The sequence below is a fragment of the Schistocerca gregaria genome, chromosome 6 (assembly GCF_023897955.1).
Source record: "Schistocerca gregaria isolate iqSchGreg1 chromosome 6, iqSchGreg1.2, whole genome shotgun sequence".
NCBI lineage: Eukaryota > Metazoa > Arthropoda > Insecta > Orthoptera > Acrididae > Schistocerca > Schistocerca gregaria.
Window position 1 is genome coordinate 303,794,496 of NC_064925.1, and position 21,483 is coordinate 303,815,978.

General features: G+C 43.2%; 1 protein-coding gene across 2 annotated transcripts in view; it reads left to right on the plus strand.

The window, feature by feature from the left end:
• The window catches only part of LOC126278434 (kinesin-like protein CG14535), a 1,017,611-nt gene that overhangs the window by 897,220 nt on the left and 98,908 nt on the right, over window positions 1–21,483 (plus strand). For both annotated transcript variants that reach the window (XM_049978552.1, XM_049978551.1), the window contains one exon: window positions 18,343–18,630. In XM_049978552.1, coding sequence (XP_049834509.1) covers window positions 18,343–18,630 — 288 coding nt within the window. The remainder of the gene's footprint in view (window positions 1–18,342; window positions 18,631–21,483) is intronic.

The window sequence follows — 21,483 nt, forward strand, 5'->3', positions numbered from 1 at the left end:
GTGCGCTATAAAACCCACAAAGGAGTAACCGCACTGTAACTGTATTGATTTAGATGCCATTTCCTGCACTGAATGCTCTGTATGCTTCGTATTAATAGTACACTGCCCTTATGGTGTTGCAGTTCCACAGATGGTAGCGCCTATCACTGTGAAATGAAAGAAAAAAATGCACTAAAGTCACACATAAGCGACAACCATTATGTAATCAGTGTTGCGAATATGAGCCATATTCCACTCTCTCGCTCTCTTTCGAATGGAAACTGTTTCATTCATGTGGCGCGATTTTTGTACTAGCGCATTTTTTTAACTTCAATTTTTTAAGGGAACGAATTTCTGCCTCAACGTCTGACCCGAAAAGTTCTCCGTCATGTTCCTAAACAATAGATGAACAAGTGAATAGAAATTCGAAGCTATTGTGAGTGAGGGCAAGCATTAACATTTTGATTCCATACGCTTCGCAGTCGCACACAGCAAGCGCGTACGCAGAAGGCAGTCGGCTTTTGTTTCTACAGTTTACGTAACAATTTTTCGCTCGTGGCGAGCCCTCGTGTGTAGCGGCTTTTGGCTGCAGGGGCGTGTTTGCATTACGTTCCATCTCTAATTACTTTTCAGGACGCTACGTAACGCTTTAAGCATAAGCACTGTCTCAGCTAGCGTGGAAAAGGGCTGGAGACGAGCGGGGGGAGGGGGGGGGGGGCGGCGTATCAGAGTAGTGAGAATAACACACAGCTGGAAAGCTCTTTTCCACACGACACATACGAGTGTCAGGCGAAAGAGTCGTGTGAGGCGCTGGTTTCCAGATGCGAGGGTTGGAAAAAGGTAAACAGACGTAATCAAACACAAGAGGCAAGTTCAATGCTCGGAGCTAAACAGAACAGGCGAGACACGGCAGCAAAGTTTCATCGGGAACTTCACTCGACAGTTGAACTTAAAAGAGGAGCGAAAATTGCCTCTGATGAGATTCTATCCTCGTCAGATTGTCATGGAGTGACGTGGCACTATAGTATTTGAGACAAATTTCAGCAACTGTTTCAATGCGAAAAACTGATACAGTCGTGCTATGGTAATTAATTATGACGCATAAAAATCATGGGATTGCAGTTTCTATCGCGCCAGCCAAACAGAGAACTCCAAATACGTGGATTTATTAAAGATAGAACCTAAGCTTACCTTACAAAATGTTAGGCACTGCCTTCAAACAGCATACTGGCCGCTTTAGAACGCTTGACAGTAAAGAACTGGTTCCAGACGCTTATGTAACCATCCACACCGCTGTCATAAGTCATAGCAGTGATATGGTATTTAAGTGGACGAAAACGTGGAGACACCGCGAGAAGTGCATGCTTGAACATAAATCCTGACACTAGCTAAGCATGCAGGTTGCACCGTTGTGTTTGACCTCTGACGGTACCTGTGGAATGTTCTCAATACGTTGCCAGAGTCAGTCGTAGTATAAACAGTGTTCTGTGCAGTTGTGAGCCGGCCGTGTGACTGAGCGGTTCTAGGCGCTGCAGTCTGGAACCACGTGACCACTACGGTCGAAGTTTCGAATCCTGCCTCGAGCATGGATGTATGTGATGTCCTCAGGTTAGTTAGGTTTAAGTAGTTCTAAGTTCAAGGGGACTGATGACCTCAGAAGTTAAGTCCCATAGTGCTCAGAGCCATTTGAACCATTTGTGTAATTGTGAGTGCATTTTGTCGGAGCTAAGTGAATACGAAAGTGTGCGTATTTTCAGTGTTCGTATAGTGCGTGCTTCCGTAACCAAGGTAGCTGAAGTGCTTCGTGCTTCAAGAGCCACCGCATCGAAGATTTATACTGCCTGGATCTAAAGCAGAAAAACATCATCCGGTAAGCCACAATGCGGATGAAACTGTGTGATGCGTGATCGTGACAGACAGTTATTGGAAACGAAAAGTAAGATGACGATATTTGAAAAAGTCACTGCACAACTGAATGTCGCACTCGCGAATCTTGTCAGCAACAAAACCTCACTAATGGAATTCCATAAGTAAAACACGAAGGGAGCGCCACAAGCAGGAAGTTGCAAAGCGAGCTGGTCTTACAAAACCGCTCATCAGTGATACAAATGTCCATAACAGGAAAATGTGTCGGCGAAGCCGTAAAACCTGCACTATGGAGCAATGTAAGAAAGTCACTTTGTCGGATGAGTCTTGTTTCACACTTTTCCCAACTCCTCGCCTAGTTTACGTCTTCAGAGACAAACAAAGCGGGAGTTCGGTGATGATTTGCCTGCCATACAGTGTTATTCCATGAGCGCCATGGTTACTTGGCAATTACGCATTACTTCGAAGGATTATGTGATCATTTTGGCTCGTCAGGTCCATCCCATGGTACAATGTTCGTTCCCCAATGACGGTGCTGTGTTCCTAGAAGGCAGGGCTCCTGTTCATAGGGCTCACATACTCCAGGGCCGGTTCAGTGAAAACGAGGATGAACTGTCACGTCTCTCTTGGCCACGACAATCACCATACCTCCTTAGTATCGAACTTTAAGGTCTGCGTTGGGGAGAATGATACGTGATCGCTATTCACCTCCATCGTCGTTACTTGAACGTGCCATTATTTGGCCGTGAGAATGGCATAAGATTCTCTTGAAAACGATAGAAGAATACATGTATTTATTCATTCCGAGGCAACTGGAAGCTGTTCTTAATGCTAACTTTTTCCTACACAGTATTATGAATATTAATATGCTGTGTTGTTGCTGTTTCCATTTTTTGACCTCCTCCTGTATCTGCCAGATGGTTGTATGAAATCAGTGCACTTAGAGGGGTTGTAGTGAATGGCAGAAGTGAGCTATCGTGTTTGGACTTGACCATGACCACGTTTTGAATGGATGTGTCCGATTTGTTAGTGTGTCAAAGCAGACTGTCCAATGTGTTTACTGCTTGTTATTTTGTGTGACACTGTGAGTTAAGGATTGCTCAGTAATCACCAATGCATTTTAAACTTTTATATGAAAATATTTTCTCACGTAACACGGGCGGTAACAATCTGGTTTAATGCTGTCAAGACCGGAAGAAGAAGAAGCAAGAATTTAGTCCTCGTCAGAAGCCGATAACACCCGCATAGTCTAAACGGAGACACTGAACGTTTTCCTCTATCGCCATCAGTGGCAACATAGTGAAAATAAACAAGACCTTCATAAATATGGATGTGCCTGATTTGGTGCTTGTTTAGATGACGAATTACTGTCCTAACAAGAAAGCCAAAATTGTAGTGAGCAGTGTTTGGTTCAAAATGGTTCAAATGGCTCTGAGCACTATGCAACTTCTGAGGTCATCAGTCCCCCAGAACTTAGAACTACTTAAACCTACCTAATCTAAGGACATCACACACATCCATGCCCGAAGCGGAATTCGAACCTGCGACCGTAGGGGTCGCGCGATTCCCGACTGAAGCGCCTAGAACCGCTCGACCACCCCGGCCGGCCGAGCAGTGTTTACTCTCCGTAAGTTTTATTTGTTAACCATATCTGAAACGAAACAAATGTTCTGTCACATCATAGGAAATAGACACGTGTGTCCTCTGGTTTTTATTTTAGCCTGTGGACAAATTTTTTGTTAGTGTAAGTCAAATGTGTTTTAGAATTTACAGAAATATTTTGGCATTCTTACGAGAAACCGTGTTTCGAGAACAGTTTGCTATCGCGGCATCAGCAATGAGAGAAGACGGGAATCACAAAAGGATTCGTCACTTTTAAGCAAAGCATTTTCGCAGACAGTAATTGCTTCTGCAGGGTGGGCAAGATAAAAGTGGTCCAGATAATATTTCATACACATTAAGATAGGCAACCCAGCTTGCATCTTTTACATCTAGGACAGCTGATGTAAGTTGAGTTGCCTATTCAACTTTTGGGTGGGGGGGGGGGGGCGGCGGGGTCATCAGTATCTAAATGCTTTGATGTGGCCCGCTATGAATTCTTCACATGTGCCAACCTTTTCATCTCTCAGTAGCAATTGCACTCTATATCTTCAATTATTTGCTAGATGAAATCCAATCTCTGTCTTCTTCTACCCTCTACAGCTCCCTTTAGTACCATGGAAGTTATCCCCTGATGCCTTGGCAGACGTGCTGCCACCGTTAGTATTTTCAATACGTTCCTTTCCTCGCCGATTCTGCGGAAACTTACTTATTTCTTAACTTATCAGGCCACCTAATTTTCAACTCTCTCCTGTAGCATCACACCTCAAAGGCTTGGATTCTCTTCTGTTCTAATTTTGCTACAGTCCTCACAACCGTACAACGCTGTGCTCCAAACGTACATTCTCAGACACTTCACACTCAAGTTAAGCCCTATGTTTGATACCAACAGACTGCTTTTGGCCAGCAATGCCATTGCCATTGCTAGTCACTTTTGATGTCATCCTTGCTCCGTCAGTTACAGGATATTTTGCTGCCTAAGTAGCAGAATTCCTTAACTTCTTCTGCTTCGTAATCCCGAATTGTAATATTAAGTTTCTCGCAGTTCTCATTTCTGCTATTTCTCATTACTTTAGCCTTTCTCCGATTTACTCTCAGTCCTTATTTTATACTCGGTGGACAGTTCACTCCGTTCAACACGGTTCAACCCCTCTTCTGGACATCCTGATTTAGGTATTCCGTGATTTCCCTAAATCGCTCCAGACAAATACCGGGATGGTTCCTTTGAAAGGGCACGTCCGACTTCCTTCCCCGTCCTTCCCTAATCTACATCTACATTTATACTCCGCAAGCCACCCAACGGTGTGTGGCGGAGGGTAGGGCACTTTACTTGCCACTGTCATTACCCCCCTTTCCTGTTTCAGTTGCGTATGGTTCGCGGGAAGAACGACTGCCGGAAAGCCTCCGTGAGCGCTCGAATCTCTCTAATTTTACGTTCATGATCTCCTCGGGAGGTATAAGTAGGGGGTAGCAATATATTCGATACTTCATCCAGAAACGCACCCTCTCGAAACTTGGACAGCAAGCTACACCGCGATGCAGAGCGCCTCTCTTGCAGAGTCTGCCACTTGAGTTTGCTAAACATCTCCGTACCGCTATCACGCTTACCAAATAACCCTGTGACGAAACACGCCGCTCTTCTTTGGATCTTCTCTACCTCCTCTGTCAACCCAACCTGGTACGGATCCCTCACTGATGAGAAATACTCAAGTATAGGTCGAACGAGTATTTTGTAAGCCACCTCCTTTGTTGATGGACTACATTTTCTAAGGATTCTCCCAATGAATCTCAACCTGGCACCCGCCTTACCAACAATTAATTTTATATGGTTATTCCACTTCAAATCGTTCCGCACGCATACTCCCAGATATTTTACAGAAGTAACTGCTACCAGTGTTTGTTCCGCTATCATATAATCATACAATAAAGGATCCTTCTTTCTATTTAGACATTACATTTGTCTATTTTAAGGGTCAGTTGCCACTCCCTGCACCAAGAGCCTATCCGTTGCATATCTTCCTGCATTGCTCGTTGGCTCTATCCCCCCCTCTCTCTCTCACTCGTACACACACACGGTACAAACATCATAAACAAAAGTTAGTCTCGAACATATACTTCGTTAGGTTGGCAACAAGTAGGTAATCATACCAAAGAAGATGAAACACTTAATGGAGTCGCAATATTTACGTTATGAAAAACAGTGTACGGTGAAATAGTTGTATCGAGTGACAAAAGAGCAATAGTCCACCACAAAAAAGAGTGAGAAACATGGTGAACAGTGTGTGGAAGGCGACAACACAAAGATGTAATTATATCGCAGTGATAAAAGATAAAAGTGGTGTGCGAGCTCCAGACCAGATGTGAGGAAACGCAGATCAGAAAATCGTGAGTAATTACTTTAAAAAAAAACGCGAAGTAAACTGCTAAATAATGTAAAACTAACGAAACTGTATCGTTATAGATCTCACTGATGATGCCTTAGAACAGGAGAAGGCGAAACGCGTAGGGGGTAAATAAAGCAACTAGCACCAGGAATATGCAGTTTTATTTCCAAAACAAGTATTTATGTGCTTGCTGCGGAGGATGGCCACACAAACAAACTTATTATTGATTATACAGCCGAGAGCATTAAGAATAATACGTGGCTCATTAAATTTCGGGGATGCGGCCGCGCAAATAAAATTTCTTCCACTGATATTTCTGCCGCGTATTGTACGTCCATCCTCGGAGTAAGTCGCAAGACTTACTATTCATTACACTGTGAAAAGTTGAAAATGTGCATTATATGTGGTGTTCACCCGTGGTTGTAAAGTAGCTTAGGTACCTGCTCAAGAAGTTAGATATTTTAAATGTGCCATCACAAAACACATATTTGCGAAAGAAATTTGTCATTAATAATCCATCATGAGTTGAGCACAGTGATGTCCATACCTATAACAACAGAGGAAAAAATGACCTTTGTTATCAATTATGAAATCTTTCAGTGGTTCAGAAAGGAGTTCAATACAGAACAACAAAAACTTTTGACCATTTGCCCACTAACATAAAATGTTTGCCAAATGACGAAGCAAGTTTTTAATCTAACATAAAATCATTTCTCCGTGACAGCTTCTTATATTCTGTGGATGAGTTTTTATTTTGAAACTCATAGCCTATGGGAAAGAGTCCTAGTTTTTAAATGTAAGTGCGTGAGCAGGACAAAATAATAAGATATTCACTAATGTTAACGCTATAACGCTGTAAACTGGGTCGTTCCACTCCTTTAGATCTTCTAAGGAACATCTAACTAAACTGTAGTTATTGTTAAATTCCTAACAAGAAACCCACTGGCTTCCAAGTGACTGAAGAGTAACTGATATAGCCTTGAGAAAAGTTACTTGCGCCGGCCGCGGTGGTCTCGCGGTTAAGGCGCTCAGTCCGGAACCGCGTGACTGCTACGGTCGCAGGTTCGAATCCTGCCTCGGGCATGGATGTGTGTGATGTCCTTACGTTAGCTAGGTTTAAGTAGTTCTAAGTTGTAGGGGACTGATGACCACAGATGTTAAGTCCCATAGTGCTCAGAGCCATTTGAAAGTTACTTGGTAAATAATAACAGCTAGATCAGAATTCGATTATTGGGTTGAATGGTAACAATTGTATCAGTTGCATTTCCCAAACAGCAATGAGAAATCTTAATTCTGGAACAGTAACCTAAAAATGTGCATGAATTTTTAAAAATTTTGTTCCGTCTGGTGTGCGTAAGTAATCATTAGCAGATTTTGTTAATGGATACACAATTCCGAAATAACTAGGGGCAGGGACACGTTTATTCTGCTTAAGTGCTTGTAATGTTCCCATGACTGTAGTTTTCCCAGAGTTATTCTTTCAAATTATGCTTATATAACGGTTAATCTGCAGAATTCCCAACTGATTGGTTTAGAAAAATCAGTCGGTTTCTGAAACAAAATTCCACACTCATATAGAGAGAGATACATACACATAAAAATGAGCCGGCGGCGGTGATCCAGCGGCCCCAGGCGCCCAGCCAGGAACCGCGCGGCCGCCCCGGTCGCAGGCCCGAACCTCGCCCCGGGAACGGATGCGCGCGACGTCCCTAGGCCAGCTAGGCCTAAGCAGTTCCAAGCTAATCCGACGAGACCGATGACCTCGCTGTTTGGTCTCTTCCCCCAAACAACCCAACCCCAACATCTTGCACCATTTTACATTGTCGAGCGCTTTTCCAAGGTCGACAGATCCTATGAACGTGTCTTGATTTTTCTTCTGCCTTGCTTCTATTACCAACCGCAGCGTCTAAACTGGTTCTCTGGTGCTTTTGCCTTCCCTAAACCAAATTGATCTTTATCTAACAGATCACCAGTTTTCTTTTCCATTCTTCTGTATGTTATTCTCGTCAGCAACATAGATGCATGAGTTGTTAAACTGCCTGTGCGATAATTCTCGCTTTTTTCGACGCTTGCTATCTTCGGAATTGTGTGGATGATGTTTTTCCGAAAATCTGATGGTACATCGCCAGCCTCACATGTTCGACATACCAATGCGACTAGTCGTTTTGTTGCCACTTCCTCCAATGATTTTAAAAATTACAATGAAATGTTATCTATCCCTTCTGCCTTATTCGGTTTCGGTTCTTCTAAACCTCTTTTAAATTCTGATTCTAATACTGGACCACTTATCTCTTCCCTATCTACTCCTGTTTCTTCTTCTATCACACCGTCAGACAAGTCTTCTCCCTCGTAGAGGCCTTCAACGTATTCTTTCTGCCTATCCGCTCTCTCCTCTTCATTTAACAGTGGAATTCCAATTGAATGTTACCGCCCTTGCTTTTAATTTCACCTAAGGCTGCTTAGGCTTTTCTATATGCTGAATCCGTCCTTCCAATAATCATTCCTTTTTCAATTTCTTCACGTTTTTCATGCTAGCCACTTTACCTTGCCTCACCTTCCCTGCACTTCCTATTTGTTTCGTTCCTAAGTGTCCTAAGTATTTCTGTACTCCTAAATTTCCCTGAACATTTTTATACAACCCTCTTTCATCGATCAGCTGAAGTTTTTCATCTGTTATTAACGGTTTCTTCGCATTGTCTTCCTTGTACCTATGGCTTTCTTTCAAACTTCTGTGATTGCTCTCTGTACAGGTGTCCATTCCTCTTCAGCTGTACTGCCTACTGAACTACTCACTATCGCCTCAGAGAACCCTAACCTATCTTTTCATCATCTCCCACTTCTTTGCGCACTGATTCTTCCTGACGAAATCCGTTCATCATAAGACTGAACAAGATGTAAACATTTTACTATGCACTCTTCCGCGTTTCCTGGAACCTCATTGGATTTCCGTTCCACGTGGGACTGCAGCCAAGTTCTCTCGAGTAATGTCAAGTACGATAATAAAGGAACGTTTCGTGCTGTGCTTTACGCACACATCGACTTAGCGATAATATGGGACAACAGCTTTACCCGCGCATTTAACTTGGAAGAGCAGTTGAACGGAATGGACAGTGTCTTGAAATGAGGATATAAGATGAACATCAACAAAAGCAAAACGAGGATAATGGGATGTACCAGTAGTCGAATTAAATCGGGTGATGCTGAGGGAATTAGATTAGGAAATGAGACACTTAAAGTAGTAAAGGAGTTTTGCTATTTGGGGAGAAAAATAACTGATGATGGTTGAATTAAAGAGGATATAAAATGTAGACTGGCAATGACAAGGAAAGCGTTTCTGAAAAAGAGAAATTTGTTAACATCGAGTATAGATTAAAAGTCAGGAAGTCGTTTCTGAAAGTATTTGTATGGAGTGTAGCCATGTATGGAAGTGAAACATGGACGATAAAGAGTTTGGACAAGAAGACAATAGAAGCTTTCGAAATGTGGTGCTACAGAAGAATGCTGAAGATTAGATGGATAGATCACATAACTAATGAGGAGGTATTGAAAAGAATTGTGGAGGAGTTTGTGGCACAACTTGACTAGAAGAAGGGCTCGGTTGGTAGGACATATTCCGAGGCATCAAGGGATCACCAATTTAGTATTGGAGGGCAGCGTGGAGGGTAAAAATCGTTGAGGGGGACCAAGAGACGAATACGCTAAGCAGATTCAGAAGGATGTAGGTTGCAGTGGGTACTGGGAGATGGAGATGCTTGCACAGGATAGAGTAGCATGGAGAGCTGCATCAAACCAGTCTCAGGACTGAAAACCACAACAACAACATCACTGGCGTGTCAGCTGGTACAGCTAGCTTGCAGTGTCGCGGCCAGCTGTAAGTCACACGTAAAAAGAGATGAGCAGAGGAGCAATACAGCTTCGAACGTCATTTAATTTTTAAGCAGAATAAAATAGTACACTGCAAATCTGCAACAATACGCTTTTCGATGACTAGATGAAAATCGCAACGCGGTATCATTTTTAGCTAACGTACTATTGTAATTAAAAACAAGAATGATGAAAATTCCTGACTTAACCTCAGGGTAACTTTTCTGCATAAGCTGTGTGTAACGTGAGAGAGTATTGAAGGATTTCACCGTGTAGTTAAATATTGAAGCCACTGAAGGTATTACTTACAGTCAGTCGTCTGGTAATCTCCTAGCTCCGCCCTTATCAGAATCCGAGAAATTCATTTCAATTCTGGAAGCGTCACTTGCTACGTTGATGACGAGCATTTCAACAATTGAAACCATGAAGTCAACCAGGCGTAGCATATTCTCGTCTTCTTTTACGACGAGCCGTTCTGTATCCCGCCAGCGTTCGGCAGTGACGTGTGCAAAAGCTGCGTGCGTTAGTCCCAGTACATCTGGCACCTTAACAGTCTTGTTACTTCTCGGGCCAAATCACGCCGTTTGGCTCCAGATCAGTTCTGCTGGGTTCATGGTGTAATGGTAAAGTAGCAAACGTAAAAATGCAGCACTTTTATGCTGTGAAAATCGTTGTTTTTCATGTTTCTACTATACTTGTCTACCTCAGTGGTATAAAACGATGGACATAGTCCAAATAAAGAGAATTTGGTTTTTCATTTTTGCCCTAAAAATTAAATTGTTATTTTTTTTAATTTAAACAACTTTTATGAACAGTCTTTCACAAAACATCGATAATTAAGGATTACTATTTGAAATGGAAATAGAAATTTCGATTCCAATATGTAATTGGAAACAACATGATGTGCATTATTCATAAAAAATGACGATGAGTTTTGCAATTACGATATGCAGGTATTTCAAATTGACCGAGGAAAAAAACGATATTGGGAAAATTTGATCCAACGCATGAATAACCGCAATTGGCTCACATTCTATTACGCTACCAATTGCGCTACACATTCATTGTAGGTGTATCTATGGCATTATATACAACCGCGGGAAATCTTCAAAGCCGATTATCTCCGTAAATTTATGAAATACATTAAGAACAGTCTATTTCTCAGCACTTTTTAACCGTTTTACACTCGCGTGTTTCACTACGGAACTGAAAGCAGCACAATGCTGCAGAGGCTGTGACTGTATACGATTTTTTAAGTGAAAACTACGAAACTAAAGCGTGATTAAGTGAAACGTTGATGGCTGTTAATACATGTGAATATCATAAGGTTTCATTTAACGTAATTTAGTAATAAGATATCTAATGCAAAAGTAGGACCTACTTTCAAGAGCGTAACACCCCCAGTGTAAGTGTGCTACGGATTCTGACCAGTCATTGCGTTTGTGTTTGTTTACATCAGGTTTACTCTTATGATGAACGGTTTATAGTCTCTTAAACTTCAGCCTACTCTTCATCATTACTAAAATGCGACCTTAGTATATAACTGCCCCTCGGAACAACCTTTAATCCAATATCTTATTTCGGAATCTCTGCCTGACCATGAGGTAATATAAGTGAAGTCTTCCCATATCACCCGGCCGTTTCCAAGTATACCACCTCTTCTTGTGATTCTTGAACAGAGTATTCTCTGTTACTAACTGATACTTATTGTATAACTCATCGTTCTCCTCTCTCGTTTTTACTACCAAGCCCATGTTCTCCCGTAACCCCTTCCTCTACTCCTATTCGTACAGCTGCATTCTAGTCCCCTATGATTATAAAATTTTCATTTCCCTTTACGTTCTGAATTACCCATTCAGTATCATATAGCTTCCCTATCTCTTCATCTTCACTTTGCGACGTCGGCATGCATACCAGAATTATCGTTGTTGGTGTCGCTGTCGATTCTAATGAGAACACCGTTATCGCTGGATAGCTCACAGTAACTCATTCTCTGCCCTACCTTCGTTTTCATAACGAATCCTACTCCCGTTATATCATTTTTGATATTACTCTATACTCGTATGACCAGAAATCCTTGTTTTCCTCCATTTCAGTTCACTGATCCCCTCTATATCTAGATTGAGCCTTAGCGTTTCCCTTTCCAGATTTTCTAGCTTCCCTGTCACGTTCAAACTTTTGAAATTCCACGCCCCGACTCGTATCGTAAGATACTTGAATTTTTTATCTGAGCCAGTTGTGTTTTGGCCACCTTGTATGGCTACCATAACAAGAAGTCGTAAACACCATCATACTACAGATTCTTGCTAGGGAGGGGGATTGCAACGCATGCTACTTTCGTGCTGTGTGACCAAATACTTTTGAGATTTCACAACAAATGACTCTTGAGTACTCTAATTACAAGACAGTAGTTATTACGTGTCCTGGCTTTCCTCAAACTGATACTGAATCGATACGTTCGTCTGTTTGGTGGACAGGACCCGAGTTTTGATTGTGAAGATTTCTTTCTTCTAAGGAGCCGGTGTACAGCTGGCCTCTCGTGGCTCTTGCCGGCTACACCGTGCTCGTAAAAATGAAAGGAAAATTGTAAAAGGTATCAAATTAAAAATTAGATAGAAAACAAATTTTAATGTCTGTTTTTAGGCTCTTAGCTTTAATTGCTGCTTCCAAGTGTTTATCTATCAATTATACCTGTGTAGTAGTCTTAACTCCGAATATTTTGTTCCACTGTGTTTGAAGTGGGCTCTTCAGATGACTCAGTTGCTAAGTCTGATTCGGATGCGGCACTTCAGGCTACTCGATAAAGTTTCAGCCGTACCTAAATCAGGAGGCTGTCGAAGTGTCTTCACAGAGTTGAATTATTGTAATAATTGCGCTCCACTCGTTTCTCCTCTGTTAGCTGCTTGAAGTCGTAACATGAGCAGCTTTGCGCAGGTTAGAGGCGTAGTTTATAAACAGGTTCTTCGCATCTAGTTAAGGCTGCGTGTGCCACGCCTGACAAGTGAAAGTCAGTTCTTGGAACAGAAGTAACACTTGACCTCTGACACAAAGAAAGCAACAAGATACCCATGGGTTCTAGCGACACAAGCCTGAAGCTGCTTATGGCAGCGTGATTATATAGGCAGCCATCATTCAGCCTGTATCTTATAACACCGCCTCTTCTTTTTTTTTTTTATTCCGGGGTTTGCTTAATCATATAGTTTTGTTTTCGCGACAAATAAGTACATATTAAATTAGTATATATTTCGTAGCTATCTAGGGCATCCAAACACATTATCTTCTTTAATACAGAAAACAAACGGGTTTAATGGGCCCCAGATAAAACCAACATAGTTTATTACGACGACCTCAACAAATGCCAGATAACTAGCACCACAAAGGTTACACAAAATACAAATATTACATAATATGCGAATTATTAGTTAATTACTGCAAATCTTCAAGCTAGTTATTACTTGAAATTCGTAGGGAAATCTTTTGTATTGAACACAGTATACTTTAACTTGGGTACTTTATTGTCATCAACTAGGTGAGTACCCAACGTTGCCTGGGTAAGTATTTATTCCAGTTCCATCTCTTTATTCCCTCTTTCTATACCCATCTTCTCTGCCCTTCTCTCAGTCCATCTGTTTCTGCTCCCTCCTTCTGCCCACCTCCTCTGCCACCATTGTCCACCTCTGCCCATCTCATTTTCCCCCATCCACTTTCTCCCCCCCCCCCCCACTCTCTGCCCATCTCCTCTTGCCCCCCCCCCCACCCCGCGCTCTCTCTCTCTCTCTCTCTCTCTCTCTCTCTCTCTCTCTCTCTCTCTCTCTCTGTTCATCTGCTACTCCCCACCCACGACTCCCCCATCTTTCTGTCTCCTTCTATTCCTCTCTCAGTCCAACTCGACCATCCCAGTCCATCTCTTCTTCTCTTTCAATTTCCATCTCCTCCTTCCTGTTTCTCTGTACATCTCTTCCTCCTCCCCAGTCTATGTGCATCTTCTGCTCCCCCCACTATTTCCTCATCACTTCCATCTCATCCTGTCTCCACTCTGTCCCCCTTCTATCAGTCTATCTCATATCACCTTCCTTCTGCCCATGTCCTCTTCCCCATCTCACAAAACATCTCTTCCTCCTCTGTTCAGCTCCTCTTCCTTTCTTATTCCATTTCCTCCTCCTCATCTCTCTGTCTAATTCCTCCTTCCAGACTCTGTCCATCTTTTCCACAATCCTCTCTCAATCCATCCCCCCCCCTCTCTCTCTCTATGCATCTGGTCCTCTTCCCTTTCCTCTATACTCCCTCCACCTCTCTTTTTCCATCTCGTCCTCCTGATGTTCTCTCTCCACCACAATACATAGTCTCACTGGCTCTTAACCCTAGAGTATTCCTTCCCAAATAGCAAGTAATATGCATACCAAGTTTAGTCGAAATGGATTTAGGTGTTTAGAAGAAGCTTTTTACCCACAGCTTTGCCCATATACTCACATTTCACATATATTTAACATACTCCACATAGGTTTTTACACACATTTTCCTGTATCTGAAGTGAATTTCACCCTGCAGTTTCGTTTTCACGCAGCTCTGTGTTTTTGACATCATATCTACGAAACTGTATGTTGTACAATGATATAATTTTGCAGGGTCAACCTGTGGTATATTTGGATACTGTATGAGAAATGTGTTGCAAATAGAGATAGCAGTAAATATGTAATAAAGTAAAATGTGATGCATTATGCGAAATTTTTTGATTCATCTCAGTGTTTATGACGGTATGTCTACTAAGCTATGTGACACACAATGATGTAATTGTGCAGGAAAATTCAGTTATATCGGTGAATATTGTCTGCAAAAAGTGTGATGAATGCAGTTAGTAGAAAGAGGTAATAAATTAGAACGTCACACCTGATTTGGTTTTACAGCGTGAACAGCAAAAATGTAGTAAACGATAAACTTGTTTCCTTTCATCAGTTTGTGGGGTTGTCAGCAAGGAAAAAGTTCCATAAAGGTTTGAAATTATGTATAAAGTTCGTTGCAAGTCACCAAATGCTCTCATTCTCAAATACTGCATGAATAAATTTTGTGAAGCCGCATGTAGTAAGGTACATTTCTTTTTCACGGCCACACCAGCCGCTCTGATATTTAGATAGTTATTAACTCCACAGCGATTCTCTCCAGGCCGTAAGAAATATGGGTACCAAGTGGTTTAGGAGGAGATGTGCAACATACATACACACATACAAACATAAATACACATACATCCAGTTTTATAATATGTATGACTTACGAACCCACCTCAGTAGCCATGACCGCAAACGCACACAACTGAGATGCTCCGGTTCGGGTCTTGGTGGTAGATGAGATCACCTCTGTAAGTACAAGATGCGACAAATAAGAATGGCCTGGACGAGTGCATACGATTGGACGTGAACGTATGCATATAACCACACCCTGTAACGCCCACGACCACCAAGTGATCCACACCAACTGAGAGTGTAGTGCGGGCTGTGTCAGTGTGAGTGGAGCAGTGTAAAGGGGACGATGGTCCTCTCAGAGGAGCAGCGGGTGATCGTTGTGGAAAGCTACATAACAACAAAATCATTGAAACACTGTGGTCAGTTGTTTACTGAGAAGTTTAATGGTCTGAAAGTGACAGAAAAGATAGCCATGCAACTCTTAATTCGAAAATGTCGTCAGACAGGATCTATTTTGAGCAAGTCAAAAAACATCCAGAAATGTGGCCGCACATCAGAAAATATGGCTGCAGTTCACCAGGAAATGCCTCAGAGTCTTACCAAATCAACCCGATAAGTATCGCAAGAGAACGGCGTATTACGTCGATCATGCGGACAAATACTCCACCTGGACCTCCACATGCATCCCTACCATGTGTCTGATTCTCACGCGCCGCCCGCGGTGAACGAGCGGTTCTAGGCGCTCAGTCCGGAACCGAGCGACTTCTACGGTCGCAGGTTCGAATCCTGCCTCGGGCATGGATGTGTGTGATGTCCTTAGGTTAGTTAGTTTAAGAAGTTCTAAGTTCTAGGGGACTGATAACCTCAGATGTTAAGTCCCATAGTGCTCAGAGCCATTTGAACCATTTTTTTTTGTTTCTCACGCATTAAAATAAGTTCATGCTACCCAATGCCTCCAGTTTTGTGAGTGGCTGTTCACTGAGGTAACAATGAGTGGTTTGGACATGGATATGTTCTTAATGTCTGGCGAAGCCTAGATTCACCTGTGTGATTATGTCAACTAGCAGAATCACAGGTTCTGGGCTGCGGAGAATCCGCATAGCTTCCACTAAACATCATTGCATGATCAGAAGGTTCGGGTTTGGTGTGCAGTCTCTGCATGCCATCAGACTCTGACTTCGGCGAGTTACATTGCCATCATTTTGAAACCGTTTGTGGCAGAATTAACGAAGGAGAAAAAGGCTACAGTTACTTCCAGCAGGACGGAGCAACTGCCCATACAGCCGGCCGAATCTTGGAGTACATTTACACAATCGTCACGCATGACAGAGTTGTTAGCAGAGGTGAGTCTGGTCACTTGATCTGTCAACGTGCGATTACTTTGTATGAGGAGCCCTCAAGTCTAAGGCGTTCAGCAACAAATATCAACGTCTTCAAGAACTTCAGAAGAACATTTCGTATGAGACTGCAGCAATTCCAGCAGTCCAGCTTCGATCCGCCTTCAGCAACTGGCTCACCAGAGCCCAAATGTGACAATAGATGAGTGTTAGTCACTTTAAACAACTACTATAGTAAGGTTAGTATTGTATTTCCTTTCCCTGGAACCTGTTCTCCAGGCCACTTTCATATGCACCATTCTGTTTTTGGCCGGCAAGGGAAGAAGAGATGGTGGTGGTAAAGTTCCTGATCACCAGTCTACACCATTGTCCAGGATTAAATTGGAAACGTCACTGCAATGTCTCACTAAGTGAGGGTTGAGACACAGCCGAAGATGATTCGTCCGTCGGATGGAGACGTTAAGCTCGATGGCTTCTTGGTGCTATTCGAGAAGAGTAGGCTGTGTGCCAGCACCTGTTTTACCGTCGGCTTATGGTACACAGAGTGGCCGAAACGCATACCGATTTATCTACATCTACATCCATACTCCGCAAGCCATCGTAGATTGTCATGAAGGTTGACGGGACGCAGCCCATCGGCGAGCTACATCTAACAGGAAGACAAGGAGGCGGGAGGGGGGAGGGGAGGAGGAAAAGGAGGGGGGGGGGGAGTCCTGAATTGGACCGATTCTTGAATGATATCCCTGCCATCCCGAAACATTTTCAAACATCTCGTCACCATACGTTATGGTAATACTGCATTACCACACGCCTCACGCAATCCATGAAAACATTGTTGTGGGCTCCGACCACAAGCCATTTCAGTCTTGAACGACGCGTGTTTCCTAAAGATGCTTTTATGCCGCTTGAACTGATCTCCTGCACTTTCAGACAGTACACACTGCAACTAAGTCCAACACAACCGTTGTCGCTCACTGCTTCAACTGACCTTCTGCTGTCATCTACAGACAACACGCACGGCACTGAATGCACACCATTTTAGAGCAGTGTTGCCACTACTTTTTATGCAACGCTAATAATTTTACATATTCTTAGAGACTGAGGTTACAACTTGACAGATTCTACATCTACATCTACACTCCGCAAGCCAGCTGTCGGTGTGTGGCGGAAGGTACCTTGAGTACCTCTATCGGTTCTCCCTTCTATTCCAGTCTCGTATTGTTCGTGGAAAGATTGATTGTCGGTATGCCTCTCTCATTTTATCCTCATGGTCTCTTCGCGATATATACGTAGGAGGGAGCAATATACTGCTTGACTCCTCGGTGAAGGTATGTTCTCGAAATTTCAACAAAAGCCCGTACCGAGCTACTGAGTGTCTCTCTCCCAGTCTGCCACTGGAGTTTATCATCTCCATAATGCTTTTGCAATTACTAAATGATCCTGTAACTAAATTCACTGCTCTCCGTTCGATCTTCTCTATCTCTTCTATCAACCCTATCTGATACAGATCCCACACCAGTGAGCAGTATTCAAGCAATGGGCGAACAAGGGTACTGTAACCTACTTCCTTTGTTTTCGGACTGCATTTCCTTAGAATTCATCCAATAAATCTCAGTCTGGCATCTGCTTTACCGACGAATAATTTTATATGATCATTTCATTTTAAATCACTCCTAATGCCTTCGCCCAGATAATTTACTGAATTAACTGCTTCCAGTTGCTGACCTGCTATACTGAACTAAATGATAAGGGATCTATCTTTCTATGTATTCGAAGCACATTACACTTGTCTACATTGAGATTCAATTGCCATTCCCTGCACCATGCGTCAATTCGCTGCAGATCCTCCTACATTTCAGTACAATTTTCCATTGTGACAACCTCTCGATATACCACAGCATCATCCGCAAAAAGCCTCAGTGAACTTCCGATGTCATCTACAAGGTCATTTATGTATATTGTGAATAGCAACGGTCCTACGACACTCTCCTGTGGCACACCTGAAATCACTCTTACTTCAGAAGACTCCTCTCAATCGAGAATGACATGCGGCGTTCTGTAACGCAGCTTTTCGTTTGTCCCAAAAAGCTTAACTCTTTTGTGTACGTGTAGGCTGTGAACATGGTTGTGCCGCAGGTGAAGGTGCTGCTGCGGGTGCGCGGCGCGACAGTGGACGCGGCGGAGCCTGGAGGCGGCGTGGGTGGAGGCGGCGAGGCGGCGAATGGACAGGAGGGCTCCGCGCCTGCGTCCATCCTGGCGGTGGACCGGCGCAAGAAGCAGGTGGCGCTGCACAACCCGGGCGCGGCCGCGCTCGCCGGCGGAGTTACTCCAGGGGGGCAGCAGCCGCCGGACGACCGACGGCCCGGCGTCTTGGCGCCCAAGATGTTCGCCTTCGATGGCATCTACTGCGACGACGACAGCCAGGTGCGTGAACAAGTCGCTCTGCGTTACAGAACGCACGAGTCAACAGTAGTCCAGATCTCACTTGGGCCGATTACATCCCAAAGAAAGCAGGTGTTGACAGATGTGAAAATTACCGAACTATCACTTTAATAAGTCACAGCTGCAAAATACTAACGCGAATTCTTTACAGACGAATGGAAAAACTGGTAGAAGCTGACCTCGGGGAAGATCAGTTTGGATTCTGTAGAAATACTGGAGCACGTGAGGCAATACCGACCCTGCGACTTATCTAAGAAGCTAGATTAAGGAAGGGCAAACCTACGTTTCTAGAATTTGTAGACTTAGAGAAAGCTTTGGACAATGTTGACTGGAACACACTCTTTCAAATTCTAAAGGTGGCAGGGGTAAAATACAGGGGGAGAAAGGCTATTTACAAATTGTACAGAAATCAGATGGCAGTTGTAAGAGTCGAGGGGCATGTAAGGGAAGCAGAGGTTGGGAAGGGAGTGAGACAGGGTTGTAGCCTCTCAACGAGGTTATTCAATCTGTATATTAAGCAAGCAGTAAAGTAAACAAAAGAAAAATTCGGAGTAGGTATTAAAATCCATGGAAAGAGAAATAAAAATTTTGAGGTTCGCCGATGACATTGTAATTCTGTCAGAGACAGCAAAGGACTTGGAAGAGCAGTCGAATGGAATGGACAGTGTCTTGAAACGAGGAAATAAGATGAACATCAACAAAAGCAAAACGAGGATAATGGAATGTAGTCGAAATAAGTCGAGTGATGCTGAGGGAATTAGATTAGGAAATGAGACACTTAAAGTAGAAAAGGAGTTTTGCTATTTGGGGAGCAAAATAACTGATGATGGTCGAAGTAGAGAGGATATAAAATGTAGACTGGCAATGGCAAGGAAAGCGTTTCCGAAGAAGAGAAATTTGTTAACATCTAGCGTAGATTTAAGTGTCACGAAGTCATTTCTGAAAGTATTTGTATGGAGTGTAGCCATGTATGAAGTGAAACGTGCACGATAAATAGTTTGGAGAAGAAGAGAATAGAAGCTTTCGATATGTGGTGCTACAGAAGAATGCTGAAGATTAGATGGGTAGATCACATAACTAATGAGGAAGTATTGAATAGGATTGGAGAGAAGAGGAGTTTGTGGCACATCTTGACTAGAAGTAGGGACCGGTTAGTAGGACTTGTTCTAAGGCATCAAGGGATCGCAAATTTAGCAATGTGGGGAGTAAAAATCGTAGAGGGAGACCAAGAGATGAATACACTAAGCAGATTCAGAAGGATGTAGGTTGCAGTAAGTACTGGGAGATGAAGAAGCTTGCACAGGATAGAGTAGCATGGAGAGCTGCATCAAACCAGTCTCAGGACTGAAGACCACAACAACAACAACATCGCGCTATGACCGTTTTCGGCGACCTATTCGAATATTTTTACGAAGTAAGCTCACCGGACTAAAAATCAGTCACCCCTAGAGAAATCATTACAAGCACCATTTAATACGGTGTAATTCCGCACCGGATTTTATAATTGCCTGGATTCGATTAGGAAGAGTGTTCACAAAGTTGTCCAGGTGCTATATTGCAGTGCATGTGTTATTCTATGTACGATGCGAAGTTCCTTTGCAAATGCACACATGTCTAAAGAAACAGACACTGCGGCGACTACAGCCGTTATGAAGTACACTAAACTTATTCACAATTGCGAAGAAGGACAACCATCAGCTGTAGAATGGAATGACGACATTGAAAATCTGTGTCTGTTCCTTTGGAGATGCATGCATGTCCAAAGGAACTTTGCGTCGTAATCAGATGACACAGGAATCTGCCGAAACCGATCCAACGACATTCATGTACAACGTCTGACCTGTGCGGGAATGTACATAATGGATGTACGAGCACAGGTCGTAGAGGCATGGTTGACGATATATGAGAGTTTGTGTGTGGGCGTGAATCGTGTACGGATAGCCAAATGGTAAGGCGATAAGCGGGCAATTTGGGTTCGTTCCCCAGTCTAGTACAGATTTTCATTGCCGTCACTCCATTCTACAGCTGATGGTTGTCCGTATTCGCAATTGCGAATACATTTAATGTATTGTCCAGGTACGTCACATCCAGGTTACGCCACTGGCGAAGGATTTCATCGCGCAATAAGAACCAAATTACGGGGATGCTAACATCGGCGTTTTACCCGTTGTTCCAAGATGTTCCACAGATTTTCTATGGCATTCAGGTCAAGCAATTGTATAGGCCAATCGAAATGTAATAGGGTGGGGGAAGTGTTCAGAAAACCAGTCACATATTTTTCCAGCCCGATGACTTTGCCGTTGCCGTCTTTACTTGCTTGTGTGAGTAATGGCCTCTTGTGTGGTAACTGATTACAAATCTTCATTGCATGCAGTTTCAGTGAAAGGTTCTCTCGGTAACAGACTGGGATGGATCTTCATTCACTGCATGCAGCATTTCCTGCCGGATTTGGAATCACTTTGATTCACAAACCGTGAAGCGCGCCTCCGGTCCCTTGCATGCAGGATCTTCTTCCTACCACAAATCTGACGTCTCTTTCCGTCGCCACATGTCTTACACTACTTGCAGAAACGTTGGACAGTACGTCACGAAACATCAACTAATCCGGCAGCTTCATACACCGTATGACCATGGGCACGGCCAAACACGGTTGCCACTTTTTGCCATTCCGTAACCTCCTTACGTATGTTCGCGTTTACATGTAAGTCCGCTTGAAACATAAACGTCTCAATCATCAATACTTCCTCGCAGTTGAGCACGTGGCTCGATCGCTGCGTCCTTTGTGAAGGCCTAACGATTCATCTGTGCTTGCACACTAGAGTTGACTAATTTTTT